At 40.3% G+C, this 22,268-nt stretch overlaps 2 protein-coding genes and 1 non-coding gene across 3 annotated transcripts; 1 reads left to right on the top strand and 2 right to left on the bottom strand.

Annotated features, from left to right (window-relative positions):
• Window positions 1-1,811: 1,811 nt before the first annotated feature.
• LOC117543739 (inter-alpha-trypsin inhibitor heavy chain H3-like) lies at window positions 1,812-15,589 on the bottom strand. The gene is given in 23 exon segments (XM_034212247.1): window positions 1,812-2,164; window positions 2,301-2,412; window positions 2,923-3,095; window positions 3,231-3,432; window positions 3,581-3,694; window positions 6,031-6,108; window positions 6,201-6,227; window positions 7,136-7,296; window positions 7,696-7,835; window positions 7,934-8,014; window positions 8,016-8,120; window positions 9,180-9,361; window positions 9,475-9,600; window positions 9,726-9,894; window positions 9,980-10,096; window positions 10,820-10,948; window positions 11,054-11,164; window positions 11,277-11,439; window positions 11,963-12,067; window positions 13,983-14,137; window positions 14,960-14,983; window positions 15,142-15,171; window positions 15,420-15,589. Coding segments are annotated over 23 exon segments (2,757 nt in total). The 5' UTR covers window positions 15,534-15,589; the 3' UTR covers window positions 1,812-2,025.
• Window positions 15,590-17,853: 2,264 nt separating this feature from the next.
• On the bottom strand, window positions 17,854-20,752 carry mustn1b (musculoskeletal, embryonic nuclear protein 1b). Its single transcript, XM_034212249.1, has 3 exons — window positions 20,595-20,752; window positions 20,345-20,468; window positions 17,854-18,260 (listed from the first exon to the last, which is right to left on the bottom strand). Exons 1-3 carry the CDS (start codon window positions 20,601-20,603, stop codon window positions 18,145-18,147), a joined length of 249 nt encoding a protein of 82 aa, XP_034068140.1. The 5' UTR covers window positions 20,604-20,752; the 3' UTR covers window positions 17,854-18,144.
• Window positions 19,531-19,602, top strand: trnae-cuc. The gene has a single exon. It is a non-coding gene; the product is annotated as a tRNA-Glu (tRNA).
• Window positions 20,753-22,268: the final 1,516 nt, after the last annotated feature.

Here is a 22,268-nt window from a genome sequence, read left to right on the forward strand (position 1 = left end):
TACCAGCAAGCAGACAGTAGAATAGTGTAGAAAATCAGGCAAACTCTTGCATGTAGATGAATCAGAGCGTTGTGATGTGATACCGGGACAACATGACCACAGAGCACCTTTGAGTGTCAGTAATACATTGCTTAGATTTAACTTGGGTCAGCATATTTATCTCATGTAAACATATAAACAAACAATATTATTTGTATACTTGGGCTAAAAGCAGCTATGTGCTCTCACTGATGACGCTATGTATTTAGCCTTATTATGCTTGCAAACATAATCTAGCAGGAATTTAGTTGATCAAGTTGACCAGTTTACTTGATCAGGTTTACAATTTTTTCATAGAAATTAACCTCTTTTTTATAATTTACTTCCAAATAAAATGTAATACATGGGGATACAGGGGGAAATTATTTATTTGGGAAAAATGTCAGTTTAAAAAAAGAAGAAATCAAATGTTTCAACAAACATAAATACATTTCACAACTCCTTCAGAGCATCAGCCACATGAATCCAAGCCAAGTCTGATGCACTACACAAATAACAAAGTACAAAAACTGTTAACATAGCAGTAAAGTCAACACACCTGGCATAAAGTTAAATCATTTACCTCTCAAATCCTTCTTTATTATATTAAATACGCAGCATCACCATGAGATCATACAGTGTGTTTTCTTCAGTGCTCTTGTCTACTTTCTGAACACACTGGCTCCAGGAGCTTTGGCAGCAGCAGGCTTCCCCAGGGCCGTCTCCGTCCCCGTCCTCACTCCACTGAACACCGACGGAGCCGTTTTGGGTGGGGGGTTGTGCAAGAGTAGCAAGGGGGGGGGGGGGGGTTGGGTGTGGATGGTGTTATATTATATAAGCAAGAGCTCATGTATGTGTTTGTGTGGAGTCCTAACCAGGGGTTACATTAGGATTTGATATGTGGGGGGACTCTGTTTGAAGGGGGGGGGGGGGCATATTTTTGACACACACACACACACCGCTGCAGTCTCACTCTCTGCACGGAGGAGGAGGAAGAGACACAATAAGCCGAACAAACTATATCCGGTCACAGAGATCTGCTATTTTAAAGTGAAGTCAACACATATCGACCCTAAATATAGTCTATATTAAGAAAAACATATATATCGTTTTTTGTAAAGATGGCAAATGTGCGAGGGTGATGACGTCAGAGCATCGTCCTATGTGCCGGGATTAGCCCCGGACAGGCCCGCCCAATAACCCCTGGTCCTAACCTGGTCCTAACACATCAGTCTTTTTACCATACTGATCTTTATTCTGACCGAGTTCTGACTGGGTTTTGAGTTTTTTAGATTATAGAGTAAAGAGTGGTGGTATATGCACTCTCAGCCTTTACGTAGGCTACAATATGTAGCCTTTATGCAATGTCACGGTGTAGCAATATCCTTACAGTCATAGCCTTCAAAACATAGCAACATGATAGTTTCACTAGTGGTCTATATAGCCTACTATAAGGCCTAATTTACAAGGAAATTCGCCTGGTATCAACTGGTATCTTTGCAGATAAATGTTATAGAAAACGCGTCCTTCCTACTAGATTTTAAGTTTTCGCTAATGTTCAGATTGTAAAAAAACAAAAACTCAGCAAACATTTAAACTACGATACAAAAAGCAGGGTGCACCAGTGTGGAACGTTGGGATTTTAGCCTTTGCGGACCATTTACATGCACAGAAAACTATATACTGTAACACTCTACAGTAAAACTATCAAACATTTTCAAATAGATCTTTTGAAAAACAGAAAAGGATATAAAGAAATCCAGCTCTAGTCAATCATTAAGAAAAGTGTCCCATTAATTTCAGTACAATTTATTGAGGTTTATCCCACCTCACACTTTTTTGTGATAGTGTCCATTTTTATAAGACCCAGAATTACACTGATAGAAACTGTGAAACGTTCTATACAATGCTGTGAATGAAGTATGTTTGCCATGGTGTAAAACAGGCATATTTGTTATTGTATGAATTATTATTTATTTGATGGACATTGAGTAGCCTAACCTGTTTTTATACAGTTTTAAAAAGGCCTGAAATAATGTAGTCTGTTGCATCTCCATCGATGAGGCCTGTTCCGTTACTGTGAACGAACCAGCAGGGAACATTTTCTCCATTCTTCACATCCTTCCTGAAGTCTCTCTGCCAGCCTCTGTGGACAGAAATGTACACCAAATTATATCTTAAGTGCATGTATATAGCAACATCGATGTATTCATTTTTAAACACTCATTGAATGCTGACTCTCCCCCACTGAGATGAGGCGTGGGTTAATGCATGCAGCGTACCTGGTCACATTGAGCTCCTGGCCTTTCACATACATGGTGGCGTCCGGTTTTTCCGGGACTTCCCCCGGACGCAGATCTGACACCTCATATTCAATCCCATGGTAGAACTGACCTGCAAGACAAATCACCATTTCAAGTAAATATCATTTTAAAATAAAGGTATTTTGGCCCTGTATCCCACCCCCTATTAAAAATAAAAAAACAACAAGAGGTGGGAGAGTCCAAAACAGTGAAGTCATTTGATAAACCGTACCAATTTTAGCCACTTTAATGTCTTTCACTGACCTTTTTATATTGTATAATATTTTTCCGGTTGCAGGATAAGGTACAATTCTACCTGAGCTGGCAATGCAATGTGTAACCTTTACATGTTGATAATTATTAGTTACCATGTGCACCATATCAGACCAATCATAAAACACAGCAACACATATTATGGAAACACATCCATGGGTTGACTGATTTTGTTGGTGTCAATTTATCTTATCATTATCTTTTTTATATTTGGTCTGCTCTGAGGAGAAACCAAAGTATGTTCAGAAATGCAATACCCATCACTTATCTTGACCTGGTATTAAACTATAAACCATGCATCTATTCTCTGATGTGTGTCATGTTGTACCTAACAGGCCGTGAACAAGAGGGGACAGGAGGTGGCTGTCCAGGGTGTAGAAACCCAAGTAGTCCCGATGATACGGATGCTTTGCCCACACTTTGTGGAGCAGGACGACAAACTTGACCGAATCCTTTAGAGTCACCGTTAGGCTGCGATCCTTGGTCAAGAGAAGATCCACACTGGAGGTGAAATAAGAAGAGGAAGTTGCCAGTTATTTCTCCTAAACTGGATGGTATACTTCATTTAACTCATGTAGGAGGAGGATAGTTCTCTTTCACTGAAGGAGAACACAATGTGATGGTGCAGACTCTTACTTGGTTCCTTTGACAGAAGCTGTATCAGACCACAGCAGTTTGACCTGTTTGCCGTCCTGGAGCACCACGATGTCCTGAGTGCTCACCTCCAGCCTCACCCCCAGAGACTGGTGGACGATGCCAAAACGCCAAAAGTAGGTGTTAATTTGACCATCAGGGGGAATCATCTTCTCTCCGATGGTCTCACCATTGACCAAAATACCTGAGGAAAAAACGAGGATTGAAGCACTTGTTTCTCAAATGCAGATTTACTACTTCAACATTTATGAAAAGAGAAAAAGAAGGTCTGCAGATAATATTTCTAGTATGGTGTTTAAAAGTCATGATGATTATCAGGACTTAGGGCGGACCTGGTATTGGGTCTCTGACCAGGTTGAAAATGGTTCCTGGTTTGTTGTTAATGTTGAAGCACAGCGCGTCGTCCCTTTCAGGAAGCTCAATCAAGAAATGAGGATCTCCATCCACTGTAGGGGACAACAGAGTTTAAAGATACCAGTAATAAACAAAAAATATAGTTTACAGCTATGCTAGCAGCTAAGGCTATGCTAGTTTACAGCTATGCTAGCAGCTCTGTGAGGCTGTGCACAGCAGTGCATTGAGCTAAATGCTAATAGCTGCATGCTAACATGGTCACAATCACAATAGGCTACTAACATTTTATGTTATATGTTAAGCAGGTGTAATGTTTAGCCTATCATGTTGACCATTTCAGTTAAGCAAGTTAGCATGCTAATATTAGCTTGTTAACGATAAACAAAATACTCAAAATAACGATAAGATGTCTCAATGCAAGCGTAAAGGTTTTGGCCTGATAGTGGCACTAAATGAAAAGTCAGCCAAGTACTTTGCCGTACTTAGTTCCCAGCACTTAGCACCCCCCATGGAACTAAGTACAGATCGCGTTCACACCGGAATAAGCCCCTGAGGGAAGATTACGCAAATGAAGCCGCTGACGTCACTTCTTCTTCTTCTGCTTTGGATTTACTGGCAGGCCGCAAACAACGTCCCCGGCCGGAAGTACCTGGAGTTGGCGAAGCCTTTCCGAGTAAGCTGTAGTGTGGACGCTCCTTCGCCAGAACGCCGACACCTCCTGATCACTCCACCGCTCCCATGTTTTTTTTTGTGTTGCCAATAAGTTATTCTCTCTCCGTTGGTGCGCGGGGCTAATGCTAATAATGATAATGCCAGCAAATACAATGGCTGCTTCTAAAGTAAACATATATTGTTCTAAACTGTATTAAAGTAAACAGGTATTATCTTGAACTGTATTGAAGTGAACATGTATTATTTGGGACTGTTTTAAAGTAATCCTATATATATAAACCTTCTCACTTACACTCACTGACCCATATATCAACACACACACACACACACACACACACACACACACACACACACACACACACACACACACACACCTCCTCAAACACACACACACACACACACACACACATGTTCTGTTCAAGGTTCTTTCTGGGGGCCAATATAATCTCAAGCACCAATATATCTGTGTACAATGTTTGATACCAATATATCTTTGTACAATGTTTGATTGTTTGGGAAAGAATAGTTTGTGTGAAACCTTCCTTGGGAAGTTAAAGGAGTGAAGTTAGGTGGAAGATAAAGATTGACTCTGCCGTTGTCTACTCACACTCTGTTCAGAAGTAAGGTACCAATATATCTGTGTACAATGTTTGGTTGTCTGGGAAAGAATAGAGTTTGTGTGAAATCTTCCTTGGGAAACTAAAGGAGTGAACTCAGGTGCAAGAAGGAAGTGAAGTGACGCTCCACCCCAAATATGTCCATATATACTGTTGTTTATTCATGCAAAATGCCCCCTGTTTCTGACTGGCTGGTCCCGATATCTGTATCGCACGGCAGTAGAGCGGGGAGCCCGGAGTGCTCTGTTACAGGGCACTCTGTATTTCGTATTGTGTTTTTTACCATTAAAATCAGATTATTGTTATAACTTTTATGCCGGTGTTTTGAACTCCTTCTTTTATTAATCTGACCAGGCTCATCTAAACGGACGGCGCGGAGCAGAGGTGGGCTTTAAGCCACCACTACTGTGTTTGCTTCTACACTTCACAAATCTTTTCCGAGTTTTACGGGGCGTAGTTCGCCCAGCCAATCAGAAATTGGAGCTTTTTTCTCCCCAGGAAAGTAACTGCTCTCTAGCAGGCCCAGGAACTATCGGAACTAAAAGGGGAAAATACTTCGGTGTGAAAGCGCCTATTAAAGGTAGGGTAGGTAATTCACTTCAGAAACACTTTTTGTTATTATTCCATGGAATACTCTTAACATCCCGATAGCAATGAATAAATTAAATGCTTTGACAATAAATATATACAAATATGTAATCTGTGGAAGCCTTGGCTGTAAAAGCAAGTCCAGTTATCTGCCCCGATCCGCGGCAGATAACTGTCAGCCTTCCATCTGTGCACAAACTTATCTTGTGCCCTCATTGGTCATGTGCGCGTAAGGAAGTCTGAAGGAAGGGGCAGATTTTTTTCGGTTGTGTACTTTCAAATTCTAGCTTACTCAAGCTGGTTTCTCCACTTTTACCTACCCTACCTTTAACAAAGTCAGATCACCCTTGAAAAAGAGATCTTTTGATCTCAAGGGGCTTTCACCCGGTTAAATAAAGGCTACAAACAAACAAAGACATCATCCTCTGAGGACAATAATGTTTGTCCAGAATGTATTGTCAATTTATTTAATAGTTTTGAATATAGACTAACAGACAGACTGACATTGCCATCCCAAGATCTGCAGCTGCCATTGCTACAAATGTACTTACCTAAATATATGGGTGTTGAATGGTAATAATTTGAAACAGGTCGGAGGACATGTGCAACCTGTGGATGTCTTTGATATCCTAGAGACAGTAACAAAAAAAAAGTTTTAAATCAATAGCCTACAGTGAATTCACTTAAGTCAATGAATATAATGTTATAAATACTGGCTTACCAACTCGTTCTTCCTTTTGTCTTTGCTCTGTAAAAAATTCACATTTCAAACACAATGAGTAAAAACTAATAGTCAGTGATGCTTGAGAATGATTTAAGGTCATGTTTTGTTTGTAGATTCCTAGCAGCCATGTGAGGTTGGCCTATTTTGGCGCGTTTCCACTGCAGCGGGTAGCTCGCTAAACCTGCCGTGCCGTGCGGGGCCCGTTTTTGGTTGCGTTTCCACTTGGCCTAGTACCGGCTAGCGGGTCCTAATTCACAGTTTTTTTTGGCCCCATAAATCGTGGTTCTAGGGCCAGGAACAACCAGGCTGAGTCGGGCTGAGTATGCTAAACTAGAGAGAGAATCGCTGGCAAGGGGGCTACAACTACAACAAGATGAACATATTTGACCGTGATTTAATTGTAATACACGTTTCAAAATGATGCCGAAGTAACAACATACTAATACCGGTTAGTAAAAACCATGAATTAATGCTTTGACAAGTCTGCAGACAGACGGCAGGCGAAAAACCCTTTTAAAATGCGTGTTTTCTAAATGGAGCTTGGCTAAGCTAACGTTATATATGCTCCGACCGTCCACACTCACAACAACGGCCTATACAGACATAAATAAACCAGCGACTGTATTCGCCATGACACAGGCAGTCTGTGGTTTGTACTTGTTTAACTGTTGTCTAGTTTCTGAACAGATATGAAGTGAAGAGCTGTGAGCTCTGAGTGCTAACAGCTAACGGCTGTGTTGTTTTTCTGGGGCGCTCATTGAAGATGACGTCACGGCTCCGCCTACACTGCGTTACTATAGTAACTACCCCAGTTCCTAAACTGTAATGGAAGCGCAGCATTAAAGTGAGCCGGGCCTAATAAGGCCTAACCAAACCGAGCGAGGCCTGCAGTGGAAATGCGCCAAAATTAAACCCTCTTTTCCCCACCTTACCCTCAGTCAGTTTATCTGCAATGAAAGGGCTGTCTGGTCCATCCTCAGTGTCAGGCTTGGTGACCACCATGGAGGTGAGAGGCGTGACAAAGCTGTATTGCAGAGACATGTCCAGCGCCTTGGCACTGGCGTTGGATTTCTCCTCTGGGGTACCACTCTTGCTGCAAGAAGGAAAATATAGTAAAGTTCACACCGCATTCAGAATAACAACATGGTAAGTGGACTGTATTTATATAGCGCTTTATTCAGTCTTTACGATTCATCAAAGTGTGTTACATATACAAGTCTTCATTCACGGTACCACCTGCTCAAGGAAGCTAACGTCACATTCACACACCGTAGTCCATGCTGTCGGGAGCAACTTAATGAATTATCTTGCCAAAGGATACATACCAAACCCAAAACCTTCCAAAAGCACGACCTCACTGAAATGTATACAAGCTCTCACACAACACAGACAAAGTATCAATAACAAAAATGTTCATGAGACTAATGGTAAATACATATTTAAAAGCTAAAGTGATTCAGGTCTCAGTTTGAGTGAATTGACTCAAACAGACCTTGTCTCCAGTAGCTGCTGGATGGTGAGGTAGGCCCACAGACGCTCTGTGAAATCCCCAAAGATGTATTCCTCATCTGGGTACAACACGTCCCAATCCTCAACACTGGCCTGGCCCTGCACTTTAAAGTCCTCATCAAACTAGAAGCAGGAGAAATCATATTAAAAGTAATAAATAGGTAATAAACGCACAACATCTTTCCAGTGTCTCTAAATGTCCAACATTTCCTTCTCCTCACCCCCTGAGCGAACACTTCCACCATGAAGTTGTCCAGGTCGTTGTCCGTCAGTCGACCTGCCACCACGATCTCTGAGCCGTTTAAACAGCTGACTGTAGTGGTTAGTCGTCAGGGAGTCCACTGCGTTCTCAGGATAACGCAGGTCCACCTCCAAGAGCAGAGGGCTGGCCACCTCCTCATAGAAACCCTGGAACAAATATGTCATCTCATTATAGTGTATTAGATTTGCTAGCCCCATGCCTCCCATTTCCCAACCTGCCAGTCACACTGACACTATACGTCAGGCGTGTTGGGTACAATGAACTTCAGTCTGGAGTCAGCCCTTGCTTTTGCCCCCTTTCCTGCTCCTGTCCAGGACCCTTTCGAGGCTACCAAGCAGCCCGAGCCCCAGCCTCCATGCTTCAGGCTCCAGTTCCCATGGCCTGTCGGCGTTTCGGCCCACTCAAGAGCCCCGTGTCCTGTTTTACTATAATCTAATCCAAAACAGTGATTACATCACTGGGGAAGAATGTAACGTAGCTATTTCATAATTTCACACTCTGTTCTATGTTATTTTATTATTACATGAGTTTACTTATCCCTGCATTTTAACTGCACCATTGTATAACTTGCACTATATTTATTGCACTATTTGACATCCTTATTTCTTTAATGTATTACGTATATTGTATGTTGCCAACCACTACGCTTGTCACAGTCTGCTCCCTCACTTAGCTATTTTCTGCATTAGCATTTCTCAGCCACCTTAGTCACCTGGTAGTCACACCCTGTTTCTCTCTCACACTCTGTTACACCCATCAGCTCCACTATAGGCCCTCTTCACTCTCACCTCAGGGCCAGATCGTACTTCGCAGCATGCAGTTCTTTTCCCGCATTACCTCCAGATTGCTCTCCCGGTTTCGACCTCGTCTGTCCCAGCCTGTACCTGGATTATTCTGCCTCGTCTGCCCCCTGACCCTGCCTGTACCTGCGTCTCCCGTCTTGCCTACTCCTGGAACTCTCGCCTGTCCCCGACCAGCCCTTTGCCTACTGTCTGCCGGTTTGTCTCATACCAGAACTTTTCAGTTGAAACATTTTATAATAAAGCTGGTTACCGATGTCCCCTGGTTTCCCGTGTGTTGCATTTTGATTCTCAGCTCGTTCGAGACAATGCTGTAGCTATTTTTTATATGAAAATAAAACCTTTTGAATCTCCACAAGAACTGCATTAACGGCTCAAACGTGTTTTATAGATTTGAGCCTGTACCTGGAGTTGTACGGCTGCATCTGAACCCTCATAGATCCTGCGGGCCATTCCCTTGTTTTGTTTGCTCATCACATCCAGGAAGGAGTATTCCACATCATTTCCGAATCCAAGACAGAACAGAGACATGTTTCCTCCCATGGCAGAGTGCACATTTGTCTGGATTTCCCCAATGTTAGACACTCCTGCAAACGTAGATAAAACATGCAGGTGTTGAATGCTGAATACAAAGAACATCAATTAAATGTGTAGAAACACAACACACAGTATATCCTATGCACACACTCTGCACGCTCACCAGCGTTTGGCATCCCATCAGTGAGTAAAATTATCATATCGATGCTCCTCTCTGGGAGTTTTTCCTCCTGCCTGTCTTTGACCAGCATGTTCACGCCTCTCAACACTGCATCGTTGATATTGGTTGCTAGAAAAAAACACAAGAAATTGTAAAAATGTAAAGTATGACGGTGAGTTTCACTATTTATGGAGTTAAGAGGAAATGTAAGCTTATAAGCTAGTGTCAGTTGTTTATTGTTGTTTTCTATTTACATCCGCTGTGCACTATCCTGCTGACATATTTCATCGCTTCATCCAGGTTTTCCTTGGTTGCTTTGGTCAGTGACTCTTTCCAAGAGTCGATTGAGTCATCAAACTGGATGATGGCAAAGTGGTCGTCCTCGTGGAGGTCTTTGAGGATGGCCAGCATAGCTTCCCGTGTCTATAAAGGATTGTCAGAGGGCAAATTGTAAGCATGTGGCCATTCAAATATCAGAAAGACATTGAAATACTGAACAGTCATCCACCTGTGCCATCTTTGTTCCATGCATTGATCCACTCCTGTCAATCACAAACACAACGTTCTTTGGGACTCTGGGCAGGTCAGGGGGAGCAAAGAAGTGCACAAAGTATCCGTTCACAATCTGAAGGAGAGAATCAATAAAGAGCAGAAGTGCACTCATAAGAGTGACAAGGCAAGATAATAATTAGTATATATATATATATATATCTCATTGACTCATTTTATACCGAAACCCTGAGAGGAAAATGATTTTAAAAATCTGGTGATCCTTTTTTCAAATCTAATTTTGGAAAACACGTGGAAAAAAGTCAAGGCCTTTTTTTTTACATGTGCATACGTGTATTTTGTTTGTTCTCTTAAACCAAGTGTGATACATAATTATGGTTGACACACATTTTAAGACAAAAGACATACACAATCTCAACTACCCCATCTTATTAAGAACATGGGGTAGTGGTGATTTTGTAAGCCTCTTAGGGCCAATATAATGTTCCCTACTTGTTTTCATAGAGGAAAAAGTAAAGAATAAACCAACGAAAACATATTCTTACCTCACAAACAGAGGAAAGAGTTTTCTCACTTTCATCTCAGGGCTGCGTAATTCATGTTGTTGGGCAACAGATTCATGCATTAATTTAAATTGTACAATTCAGCCTTCAGGCCCCACGCAACACAGACTGTTGCAATATTGTGCAATACACACACACATACTATAATATCACAACACCTTAACATGTTTACTTAGCTTTTTAAAATGTTGCCACTCTTTTTTTCTATATTAAATATGTTAGCTCTTATTATTGTTTTCTGCTAATTCACTAGAACAATATTTCTGACAGCTGACCTGAATGTCCCACTGGCTCTTTGCTCGGTTCACGTCATACGTGACGAGAAAATCTCCGTCGATGAGAGTTCCTTCACAATCTGGACACTTCCTCTGTTCCTCCATAGTTGGTGAGAAAGAGATGTGGGCCTGAACATGGGAACAAATACAACCAATTTAGCTTATCTCTAAATCTTTGGAAGAAGTTTGAGTATCATCATCAGAGACAACTTCTTTCGAGGTCTGTGGTCGTACCTTATTGTCTGTGACGCGTTTATCCACCAGGGGGAGCAGCTCATTGGAGAGGAAGGTTGCATGGGCATCCACATAAGAAATACCCTTAGGCTCATAGATGTTGGTCACAATCTGTCTCCACACAGGCAAACACAGAAACAGAGATTGTTTGTAAGGTAAACCACTCATTTCCTGTATTTGAAATCTTAAAGAGACAGTGAAGTGAACATGAAAATGGATTCACCTGAAACTCCTGGACCCGTTGTTTGGGTTTAACTCGGGTCAGAATCTCATACCGGCCCAGCTTCCTCTGAAGGAGCTCTTCGTAGGTCAGAATGAACGTCACGTTACTTTCAGCTGCGATGTTGACAGACACTGAAAACTTCTCCATCTTTCTTCCTGAAGCCCTGTAATGACCCAGACATCATTGACAGCCTATAATGTTAACCCATGCTACAGTACACAAATACAGTATGATCATTTTTTTAAATGTATTTTATTCTGGGTTTATGCAATAAGTAGATTGATTTAAATACTTAAGTACAAATATGAGGTACCTGTACTTTACCTTGGGCAATTGCTTTTCCTGCTACACATACATTTACTCCACAATTCAGAGGTAAGGTTGACGACTATAAGGTTATAACATATGCTCCATGTTTACCTGCTACAACAAACAAAATAATGCAACAATAATTATAATACATTATTTTGAAGTTGGCCATTCTGCTTATTGAGTACTTTTTGTACTTTAAGTATGGGCTGATGCTAAAACTTCTGTAATTTTACCTAAGTAACATTTTGAATGCAGGACTTGTACTTGTAATAGTATTTCTACACTGTTGCAGTTTTATCTTTTACTTAAGAACAAGATCTAAGTAGTTCTTCCACGTCTGGGTTTTTATGTGTTGTTCATCTTGATTGACTCACTTCACCAATCCAGCAGTCTTTCCAGAGGAAACAGCCTTCTCATATTGTTTCTTAGCTTTCTCTTTCTCCTTTATATCGCCAACGTACACCTGACCATCGATTTCCCTGTGAGGAAGAAAGGTAGAGAACAAAGTCAACTTACTGTATCATTAAGAAAAAACATCTTAATGGGGCCCTTTATGTTTTTTTGGGGTTTTCCTTGTCCTGTAGTGTGTCAAAGGAAAAAATTCCAAAGTTGCCCGAAACTCCTCCTTTGGACTCCTTTGTTTACTTCGGTTGACCAATCACAACAGAGCCAGCCAGCTAACCTATCAGAGCAGACTGGGCTCTGGTTTCAGACAGAAGGTGAAAGAGGTGCAGCAGCAACATTAAAGATCCCATGTCATGCTTTTCCGGTTATATCCCGTCCCCTTGTGTGTTATGAAGGTTTTTAGGCATGTAAACGGTCTGCAGAGTCAAAAACCCTCAAAGTAAACCCTGTAGGGAGTAAACTCTAACACCTTCCCAAAACGCCTCGTTGGAGATTTCTCATTTTCCAATGTTTTCTTCCTGGGTATCGTGACGTAGGGATACCCAGTAGCCACGCCCAGAGCTATGGCCGCACCCTCTGCCAGCCGAACATATATAGATAGAGTGGCGAAGTCCCTCCCTTTCCGGTGGACCTCCATGGGACCTTATTTCGGAAAAATTATGTATTGAAGTCAATGGAGAGAGAAAGATTATCTTTCGATCCCGTTTGAACTGTGCCACGAATTACACATATGATGTTTGTCAATTTAAAAGATAAACATGTAAACATGTTCTTGCTAGCCTAATATGAACCACTAGCTGTTGTTCATAGTAGGTTGGCATATTACACTGAACAACTAGCAAAAGTAGGTTAGCATATTAATCTAGCTGGCAAGCTAACGAACCTAAAACAACTAAGTTTCTCTAATATTTTGTGATTTGCATTTGATTTCGTCCAGCCAGATCAGGAAACTCCTGGCGTATCCGGCGGACAACACATGACGGGATGACCACTCTGATGCCTCGTCCTAAAAAGCCACAGCACCAACTTACAAAGCTGCGATAGGCAAGATGCCGAAAACCCCTATAAGGGGAGGAATGGATGATATACAGTGCATATATGTATATTTACACATGTTCATTTTGTACATTTCTAAAAATAAAGTTTGATGGAAATACTTAGTAGCCTTTCCTCCCTGAATTATTTGCTCCTATAACATATCATTCATATAAAGCAAACCATGATTTGATTTTTCATCTAACACAGTAGTAGTTTATTACAGGTACAAATAACTTACTCTTCTTCCGTTCTATGCCTCAAAGGTATATAATTGAATCTGTACATGTTATGGAGGTTCTGCAGGGTGTGGGGTGTGTATGGTGTATATCTTGGCATATAATGTTGTGTGCTACTGTTTTCATCTAGCTGGCTACATAATGTAGTAACTGTCAGCTAGGCCACCTTTCTAATTTCTTTGCAACAGACGTTTTCCACTTCGGTAGGCATCATGGCGCAGTTTCCACAAGTGCACCACAAATAACAACAGTTGTAGGTACAGTTCGGTTAGTTAGCGTATAACATATACGGCTGTACCGACGCCATTGTAAAAAAAAGCACTGTTAGACATGGGCGGAGCCTCTCTGGTGGTTGACTAATCAGAACAGAGTGGCCGAGCTGACCAATCGGAGCACACTGGGCTCACAGGGAGGGGGGGGGGGGGGGGGGGCAGGAGCTCCAACAAGCCGTTTAGGACAGAGTGAATACACATACTATATAGAGATGCTGTATGAGAAACCAATGTGAGTTTGGAAAATTGTACAGTATACATTTTAGTAGACCTCAACAATGGAATTATGATCAGTAGAAATGGCCATGACATGGGACCTTTAAAGTATATAAACATGTCACAGTAGAGGCACAAAATAGAAATATGAACATAAGGAGGAAGCAGGGATACATACTGCAACACAGAAATGGTCATAATGCAAGTGTGAGTGGAGACAGACTGACATGCTGAAGTTGGCGATGAAGGCGGTTTTGGGAAGGTCCACTTCGAAGAAGATTTCCTGGGAGGAGTTAGCTCTGTTCAGAGCCTTGGAGGTCATGACAGTGTGGGCGAAACGAGACATCACGGTGCAGTCCAGCCTCACACTGTACACCTCCACCTGAGACAGACAGAGAGGGAGGGAGAGATTAAGGTGAAGTTGAAACGCCAGTGAAGGAGAGCACTTCACACATCCAGTAGCATTTTTTATACAGTCAATTACTCCAATACTGTTTTTTCAGCTATGGGTCCAGACCACAGCATGACACCCTGATTGGTGCCAGAGAAAATGTTTGGAGAACATTATGTCACTGATTCCACTTTGGGAGTGTGTGTGTGAGTCACTAAACTCCTTTTCAGTCAGTTTAGTTTTTTATAATAATTTTTGGTTGATTGTAAGGAACATATTGAACCTATATGAGCACATTTATTGTTAATTGCCAATGCTTCCTTCAAGCTGTCGCTATGTGTAACCTGCTTGTATATTTATTTTCTAAACTCAAGTATTTTATTTCCTCTGCTTTTGATTTTGTACAGCGTCATATTTTTTTTTCCGAGATTTTCTTCTTACATATTTGCTTGCATTCATTTATAATATAGCATAAGATTCATTCATCCCAAATTGGGATTTTTTTTACAGGTGTTACACATGCATTGAAAATATAATAAATTGTAATAATAAACACGTAGAAGAAAAAAATAATAAGAAACAATAAATATATATATATCAGCAGTAGAAATGATATATGTCAATATATGTAACCAGCGAGGTAGTGTGGGTGCAGTATAGTATCATTAATAGTTGTATTTTAAATGTTTGATTTAGACATTGTGGTTGCTAAGCCGTTGTATACCGTCTTTACAGCAGTACATGAAGTTATATTGAACTGAATATATATCTTTATCAGTATTAGTATTAACAGAGAATCAAACATTTTCTTACCATGTCCTCATTTGTACTTCTTTTCTGGAACAAAAAAACAAACAGAGAAAAAATGTGATTATTTTGGGATTTTAGAAAATGGAAGAATGATTAATGTTAATTAAGAAAGATCCAACTTTTGCACAATGTTTTCACCATATTATGAAAGGGCTTTCTTTCTCTAAACAGTTTCTGAAAAGTACCTGCAGTGATTTGGCAGCGCCACTTGGCTCCTGAAATACAAATATGCCAGGGTGAACCAACATGGTGCCAGAATATAAGGACCAGTTCATCAGAAATACATTATATTAATTGTAAAACCAAGGATTTCCAAAGTAGCAGTGTTGGTGATAAAGAGATTATTCATAAGAAAACCGATTAGTGACAAAATAATGAACCAGCTGATGAACTGATAGCTTATGTTGGTAAAACAATGTAATTTAAGATAAATTCAGAGTACAAAAAAGTTACAAAAAGTTACCTGCAGAGCTACTTGGTCTCCAGAAATGACCAGAGCCCCCCGGACCAGGCCGGGCGGCCCCAGGCAGGCGCTACCCCACAGCAGCAGCAGTCCAACACCCTGCAGTCCAGACATGATCAAACGTCCACTGAACAGCAGCTTCACTGCTGAGAATAAAGCTCCCTGTCCAGGGGGAGGGACAAAGTGTGTGTGTGTGTGTGTGTGTGTGTGTGTGTGTGTGTGTGTGTGTGTGTGTGTGTGTGTGTGTGTGTGTGTGTGTGTGTGTGTGTGTGTGGGTGGGTGGGTGTGGGTGGGTGTGTGTGTGTGCGTGTGTGTGTGTATGTGTGTGTGTGTGTGGGTGTGTGTGGGTGTGTGTGTGTGCGTGTGTGTGTGTATGTGTGTGTGTGTGTGTGTGTGTGTGTGTGTGTGTGTGTGTGTGTGTGTGTGTGTGTGTGTGTGTGTGTGTGTGTGTGTGTGTGTGTGTTGACCAACAGACCTGGGCTCAATGTGCATGAGGCCCGGACACCGAAAACATCAGTGAATGTTGACCTGTGTGTGGGAGAGCAACTCCTTCTGGAGGAACATTAGGGATTTTAGCCTTTGCAGACCATTCACATGCAAGAAAACCTATATAACATACTACAGGAAAGGGAAACCCCCAAAAGCATAACAAGAACCCCTTTAAGTTAAACCCCGAGCCTGTTTTTCATGTCTCAGCCTCGAAAATGACATTCCCAGAACAAATGACCATATCTTCCCTTCTAAAAGGGTTACATTAATCATCTTTTTTCTCAAAGCAAGGTTACACCTGTGAGTTGGATGTAGAAGTGTCAGAATCAATATATATGTTTTTATTTTAAAGTAAATTCAGATTGAACACAGTAAAGAAGTGTAAATGATTGTGTCCGTCAAAAAAAAAAATTACTTATTGAAAACCACCCTTGAATGATGGGTTGGTAGACTAAAAGCTTTAGGAATCCAAACAACATATAATAAGTACCCTGTATCAAGATTGATACAAAACAAGTTAAATGTGACCTTTTCAGAGAGATTTAGCAACAAAAAACACTTCTGGGGTCATTTGGGTGGATTTTCCCCCTTGGTCGATTTTGATGATTGACATCTCTTTCTAAACGTCAGAGCCAATGGAATCGAGGGGAACTCCCACATACACACACACATTACCAAATAAGGAGTGTGAGTGACGCATAGCCAAAACCGGAAGCTGCGATAACTCTGCCATTAGCAGCTAACTTTTACTTTCCGATTTTTACATAAAAATGGAATTATGGATTATAAATATTTTTTTCAAAGCGACAGACACATTATCAACCTATGGATTAACCGATTCAGCTGCGTTTTTTCTCGTTTTAATGCCATTGAACACGTCTTTTGATCAGATTGACAGCTACGGTGAGACGATCTCCCGTAAAAGCTCTGTAAAGGTATACGTGTTGTGATGTCTGTGTTTGCCTGTCGCGAGTTCGGATCGCTCAGTGATGATACTATATACCTAAATAATCTGTGGAACCTCAGCTTTAATCGGATATGTATATGCAGTTACGATAAGTAATAAGGGTATCTTTATCTTGAGTTCTGTGCCAAAGTGTGTTAGCATTTTTCGCTCAGGGGTCATTTAGATGTTACTTATGGGACTTGTGTTTTGTTTTGGTAAAAATGGTTTGTATCGTCAGTTAGCTGAGATTCTTCCCGTTAATCTGGTATGACACATTAGGTTCTTAAATATTAAGATGCCCTGAGACACAGTGTCGTGAAAAAAAGAAAAAGACCCGCCGAAGCGGTCTTTGGGGCTTAACAGGTAAGTTTGCCAACACCAATCCTTAAGACCGGTTTATTAGTGATAGGTACATTATGTCTACTATAGTTACTATAGCAGCTAGATATATGTGATGCTCCCTGTTATGTGTAGTAAAATAAATACATTTACTAAAATGCTGTCTATGTTTGCTTCATTCAGCCCTCACTTTTCTGCTCTTTTGCCAGTCTCTTTCCCTCAACCACTTGTTTTCACTTACTGTAAGTGTGTGTTTGTGTCCTTTCACATTTACCAGCAAGCAGACAGTAGAATAGTGTAGAAAAATCAGGCAAACTCTTGCATGTAGATGAATCAGAGCGTTGTGATGTGATACCGGGACAACATGACCACAGAGCACCTTTGAGTGTCAGTAATACATTGCTTAGATTTAACTTGGGTCAGCATATTTATCTCATGTAAACATATAAACAAACAATATTATTTGTATACTTGGGCTAAAAGCAGCTATGTGCTCTCACTGATGACGCTATGTATTTAGCCTTATTATGCTTGCAAACATAATCTAGCAGGAATTTAGTTGATCAAGTTGACCAGTTTACTTGATCAGGTTTACAATTTTTTCATAGAAATTAACCTCTTTTTATAATTTACTTCCAAATAAAATGTAATACATGGGGATACAGGGGGAAATTATTTATTTAGGAAAAATGTCAGTTTAAAAAAAGAAGAAATCAAATGTTTCAACAAACATAAATACATTTCACAACTCCTTCAGAGCATCAGCCACATGAATCCAAGCCAAGTCTGATGCACTACACAAATAACAAAGTACAAAAACTGTTAACATAGCAGTAAAGTCAACACACCTGGCATAAAGTTAAATCATTTACCTCTCAAATCCTTCTTTATTATATTAAAAACGCAGCATCACCATGAGATCATACAGTGTGTTTTCTTCAGTGCTCTTGTCTACTTGCTGAACACACTGGCTCCAGGAGCTTTGGCAGCAGCAGGCTTCCCCAGGGCCGTCTCCGTCCCCGTCCTCACTCCACTGAACACCGACGGAGCCGTTTTGCCCATACGCTCTGAACACACAGATACACACAGATATGTTATATGCGCTATAAAAGTCCCATGTATTATTATTATTATTATTATTATTATTATTATGTAAGGTCAGAAAAACAGATGCTTAAACCAGGTGACTGCAAATCAAAAAGTAAAAAAATTCCACTTGGGATATCTTAAAATGAAGTATGTGAGAGGTCGAATGTCTTTCAGCACTATAATACTCTTGTCTGAATTGTGATTGTTATGTCCCTATACAGTAATCCCTGCCTCTTATGTCCAGCTCACATAACCTCTTTTAATAATTTCACTGAGAAATATTGTCAGATTTCGTGAATGATGTCTGATTTTGGACAATGTAGCCATACACACGTTATTCTTTGACACTAACTACCAAGCAAGATTCAGAAAGTGGTTACAGCTCATTGACCTGTAATGAAAGTTGGTTGTTTGTTTGAATTCTAACCAAACTCACAAATATAGACTTAAGATCAGTGAGACAATATTTGAGGATGAGAGGGCATAAAAGCAAACCTACAGTGGGTGGGGGTGGGGGGGAGGGGGGGTTGTGCAAGAGTAGCAAGGGGGGGGGGTTGGGTGTGGATGGTGTTATATTCTATAAGCAAGAGCTCATGTATGTGTTTGTGTGGAGTCCTAACCAGGGGTTACATTAGGATTTGATATGTGGGGGGACTCTGTTTGAAGGGGGGGGGCATATTTTTGACACACACACACACACACACCGCTGCAGTCTCACTCTCTGCACGGAGGAGGAGGAAGAGACACAATAAGCCGAACAAACTATATCCGGTCACAGAGATCTGCTATTTTAAAGTGAAGTCAACACATATCGACCCTAAATATAGTCTATATTAAGAAAAACATATATATCGTTTTTTGTAAACATGACAAATGTGCGAGGTGATGACGTCAGAGCATCGTCCTAACAAACGTCCTAACGTCCTAACAAAACATAGCAACATGATAGTTTCACTAGTGGTCTATATAGCCTACTATAAGACAAATGTGCGAGGTGATGACGTCAGAGCATCGTCCTAACAAACGTCCTAACGTCCTAACAAAACATAGCAACATGATAGTTTCACTAGTGGTCTATATAGCCTACTATAAGGCCTAATTTACAAGGAAATTCGCCTGGTATCAACTGGTATCTTTGCAGCTAAATGTTATAGAAAACGCGTCCTTCCTACTAGATTTTAAGTTTTTGCTAATGTTCAGATTGTAAAAAAAAGAAAAAATCGATACGTCCATACATCAACGCATCCTTCCCTGGTGGTCTAGTGGTTAGGATTCGGCGCTCTCACCGCCGCGGCCCGGGTTCGATTCCCGGTCAGGGAACTACTGTTTTATGCCTTCTCATTTATCGACACAGGAAAGTGACAATGCTACCTTATATCAGATCAGTAGTGGAGGATAACAAAGGATTAACTTGCCAATACAAGTCTTCAACACATAGATACATTTCGAAAAATATAAATCAAGCTATAATGCTAATTATGTTGTTACAAAAGGAAATATATAAATACATTTTGACATAATGCATAAAGGCTTTACTTAATCTATAAATACATGAATTACATACAATACATGTTGGGAAAAACGTTTTAATTTCTTCATTTCTATAACATTTGTATTTTCTTCATTTCACATTTTAATTATGCCAATGTATCAATGTAATCATTTCAGCTTTGATTTATTTAGCATTTTATTTATTCAAATGTATTAAATTAAAAATATTTACATTTCTGTGTTTATTTCACCGTTAATATATGTATTTATTGATGAATAAATATGTTGTCTATGAAACATAGCATCTAAAAACAGAGACTCATCCACCACCTCAAATGACTCAATGTTAGATAAAGTCTCTTCAGTTGTTAATAAGACAGTCAAGTTATATAATTAAACTGTCAAGAAACATATTATTTGAAGTCTACAGACCAAGCATGAATAAATAAAAGAAATGTAACTGCTGTAAAGAAAGTGCTTCAAAATATCTTTACATAGAGAGCTTAACATCTGACAAGGAGTTACATCACTTGTCTTGTTTTTCAGAAGAATGACAAAAGGCTTGACTCACCACACTCCTCCATGACCTCATAGGTCTTACTCTTGACCTCGCCCTTCAGTCCCAGTTTACTGCGAGCTCCTTTCAGGTCCTCCTCCTTCATCGGGGGACGCTTCTTCCTCTTCACCTCATCTGGCTGGAGTGAATTGAACAAAGGTGGTATGTTAGGAGTAAAAAGCAGGAACGCTAAGAGTGTAAACAACCTGTCATCACACATAATGCACTGTAAATAACCAAAACACCATTATCAGACCAAACGTACCTGTGACATATTTATTAAAGCTGGTTAAATGAATGCACAGAAGCCTCTTTGCAGTGTGATAGATCTGCTGTTAGTTTTCTAGTGTGTGTATACCAGCCAGACAGTATATATAGTCCTGGTCAGACCCCTACCCTCTGTCCCACTCTGTCTGTTGTCAGGGTTTATTATTAGGTGTGACGTGAAGGATCCTACAGTTGGAACGGGTCTCCCATTTTTTTACGATAAGCTTACAGGTCAACAGCTGATAATGCAGGACACAAGTGGCTGTTGGCCCCCTCCTCTCCTGGCAGAGATACCCCATCTTTTAAATGTTGTTGTGTGACTAAAAACGGATCGCCACCTCTTCCCTGTAGCTCCGGGACTCCGCCTGTCTATTGCTGCAACTTTGTTCAAGCCTGAGGACATTGTAGATCTTGATAAAAGCATTTTCAGACAGTCAACACATGACCCAACACATTTAGGGCTTAACCAAAAAGACAGCTAAGAAAACTTTCCCACCACCTTGTTTGAGTCACACAGTAAGGCCAGTAGTGCTTTTTTATTGTGAGTAATAGGCAACATATGTACAACATTTTTAGCATAGGCAGGTCTATATTCAAATGGTATCGTTTTTTTATATGTGGTGTTGAACTTCAGTCATGAAAATGTCTTATGTTTCAGGAAATACTTGAATCTCCCTGTTAAGGTGAAAGCAAAACCTCACAATATTAAATAAATCAAGAAGGGAAATTATGTGTAAAAGGATATTCTGATCATGCTCTAAATATTAAACCTAATTTGAACATGTTTGCAATTGATGAGTGTTTCCTTTTTAATCTTTTTCATGTCAAGGCCCCATGGGATACACAATTGAAACGATTTTTCTACAGGGATCTCCATCTGAAAATATTTAGTTTGTAAGATGGTATACGTCTAGTTCAGAAATCTACACTCATTTAGAAGGTTACGATAGAGGAAGTGAAAACCCTCACATTGGGCCCACTTATTAAATAGTTAAAATAAACCATGAATACAATTTAAAAAAAATGACAGACAACAAACACATTTGCTTGTGTCCATGTGACTTGTTTCACTCATTGGGTTCCCGTTAGCTGTTTGCTTACTGATATCATCTTAAAATATATATTTGAGATGAAATCAGTAAGCAAACAGTTAAGTCAATAGGCCTATTTAGCAGTCAGAAAACTCGACATCACTTTCTGAAACTGAGGTGTGAACTGTGGGAAACTGACTCACTATATTGAGGTGTGATGTGAACTGTGGGAAACTGACTCACTATATTGAGGTGTGAACTCATTTAGGCAGCATCACAGTTTGGAGATATTCAATTAAAGCTGATGGCTGTCCAATCCTTAAAATGGGAGAGTACAGAATCTGTCCTGACATAAAGATTTAAACATTATTAAAAAAACAGAATCTAACTCCTAATGTTTGCGAGTATTCCCACTGAATCTGGTAGGAAATGCTAAACTAGCCATTTGTTTGTCTTACGAGATAATACATGTTTATGCAGGCGCTAATTATAAAAATGCAAGGCTTAAGGTAATTGCACATGCGTCCTCTAACCTCCTTTATAAGCTGTACTTATGTATGACAGAAAAACAACCAACACAACAAATGATATGCTTGTTCTCGACATGGGCTGAAATCACGTCCAGAAAACTGGCTTATATG

Source organism: Gymnodraco acuticeps, unplaced genomic scaffold (assembly GCF_902827175.1).
Source record: "Gymnodraco acuticeps unplaced genomic scaffold, fGymAcu1.1, whole genome shotgun sequence".
In the NCBI taxonomy this organism is placed as follows: domain Eukaryota; kingdom Metazoa; phylum Chordata; class Actinopteri; order Perciformes; family Bathydraconidae; genus Gymnodraco; species Gymnodraco acuticeps.

Excerpts from the sequence above, each read along its gene's own strand:
- mustn1b (XM_034212249.1), bottom strand. Across the intron at positions 18,261-20,344 it reads TGAGGTCATGGAGGAGTGTG|AGCGTATGGGCAAAACGGCT; the intron begins GTGAGTCAAGCC and ends CTGTGTGTTCAG.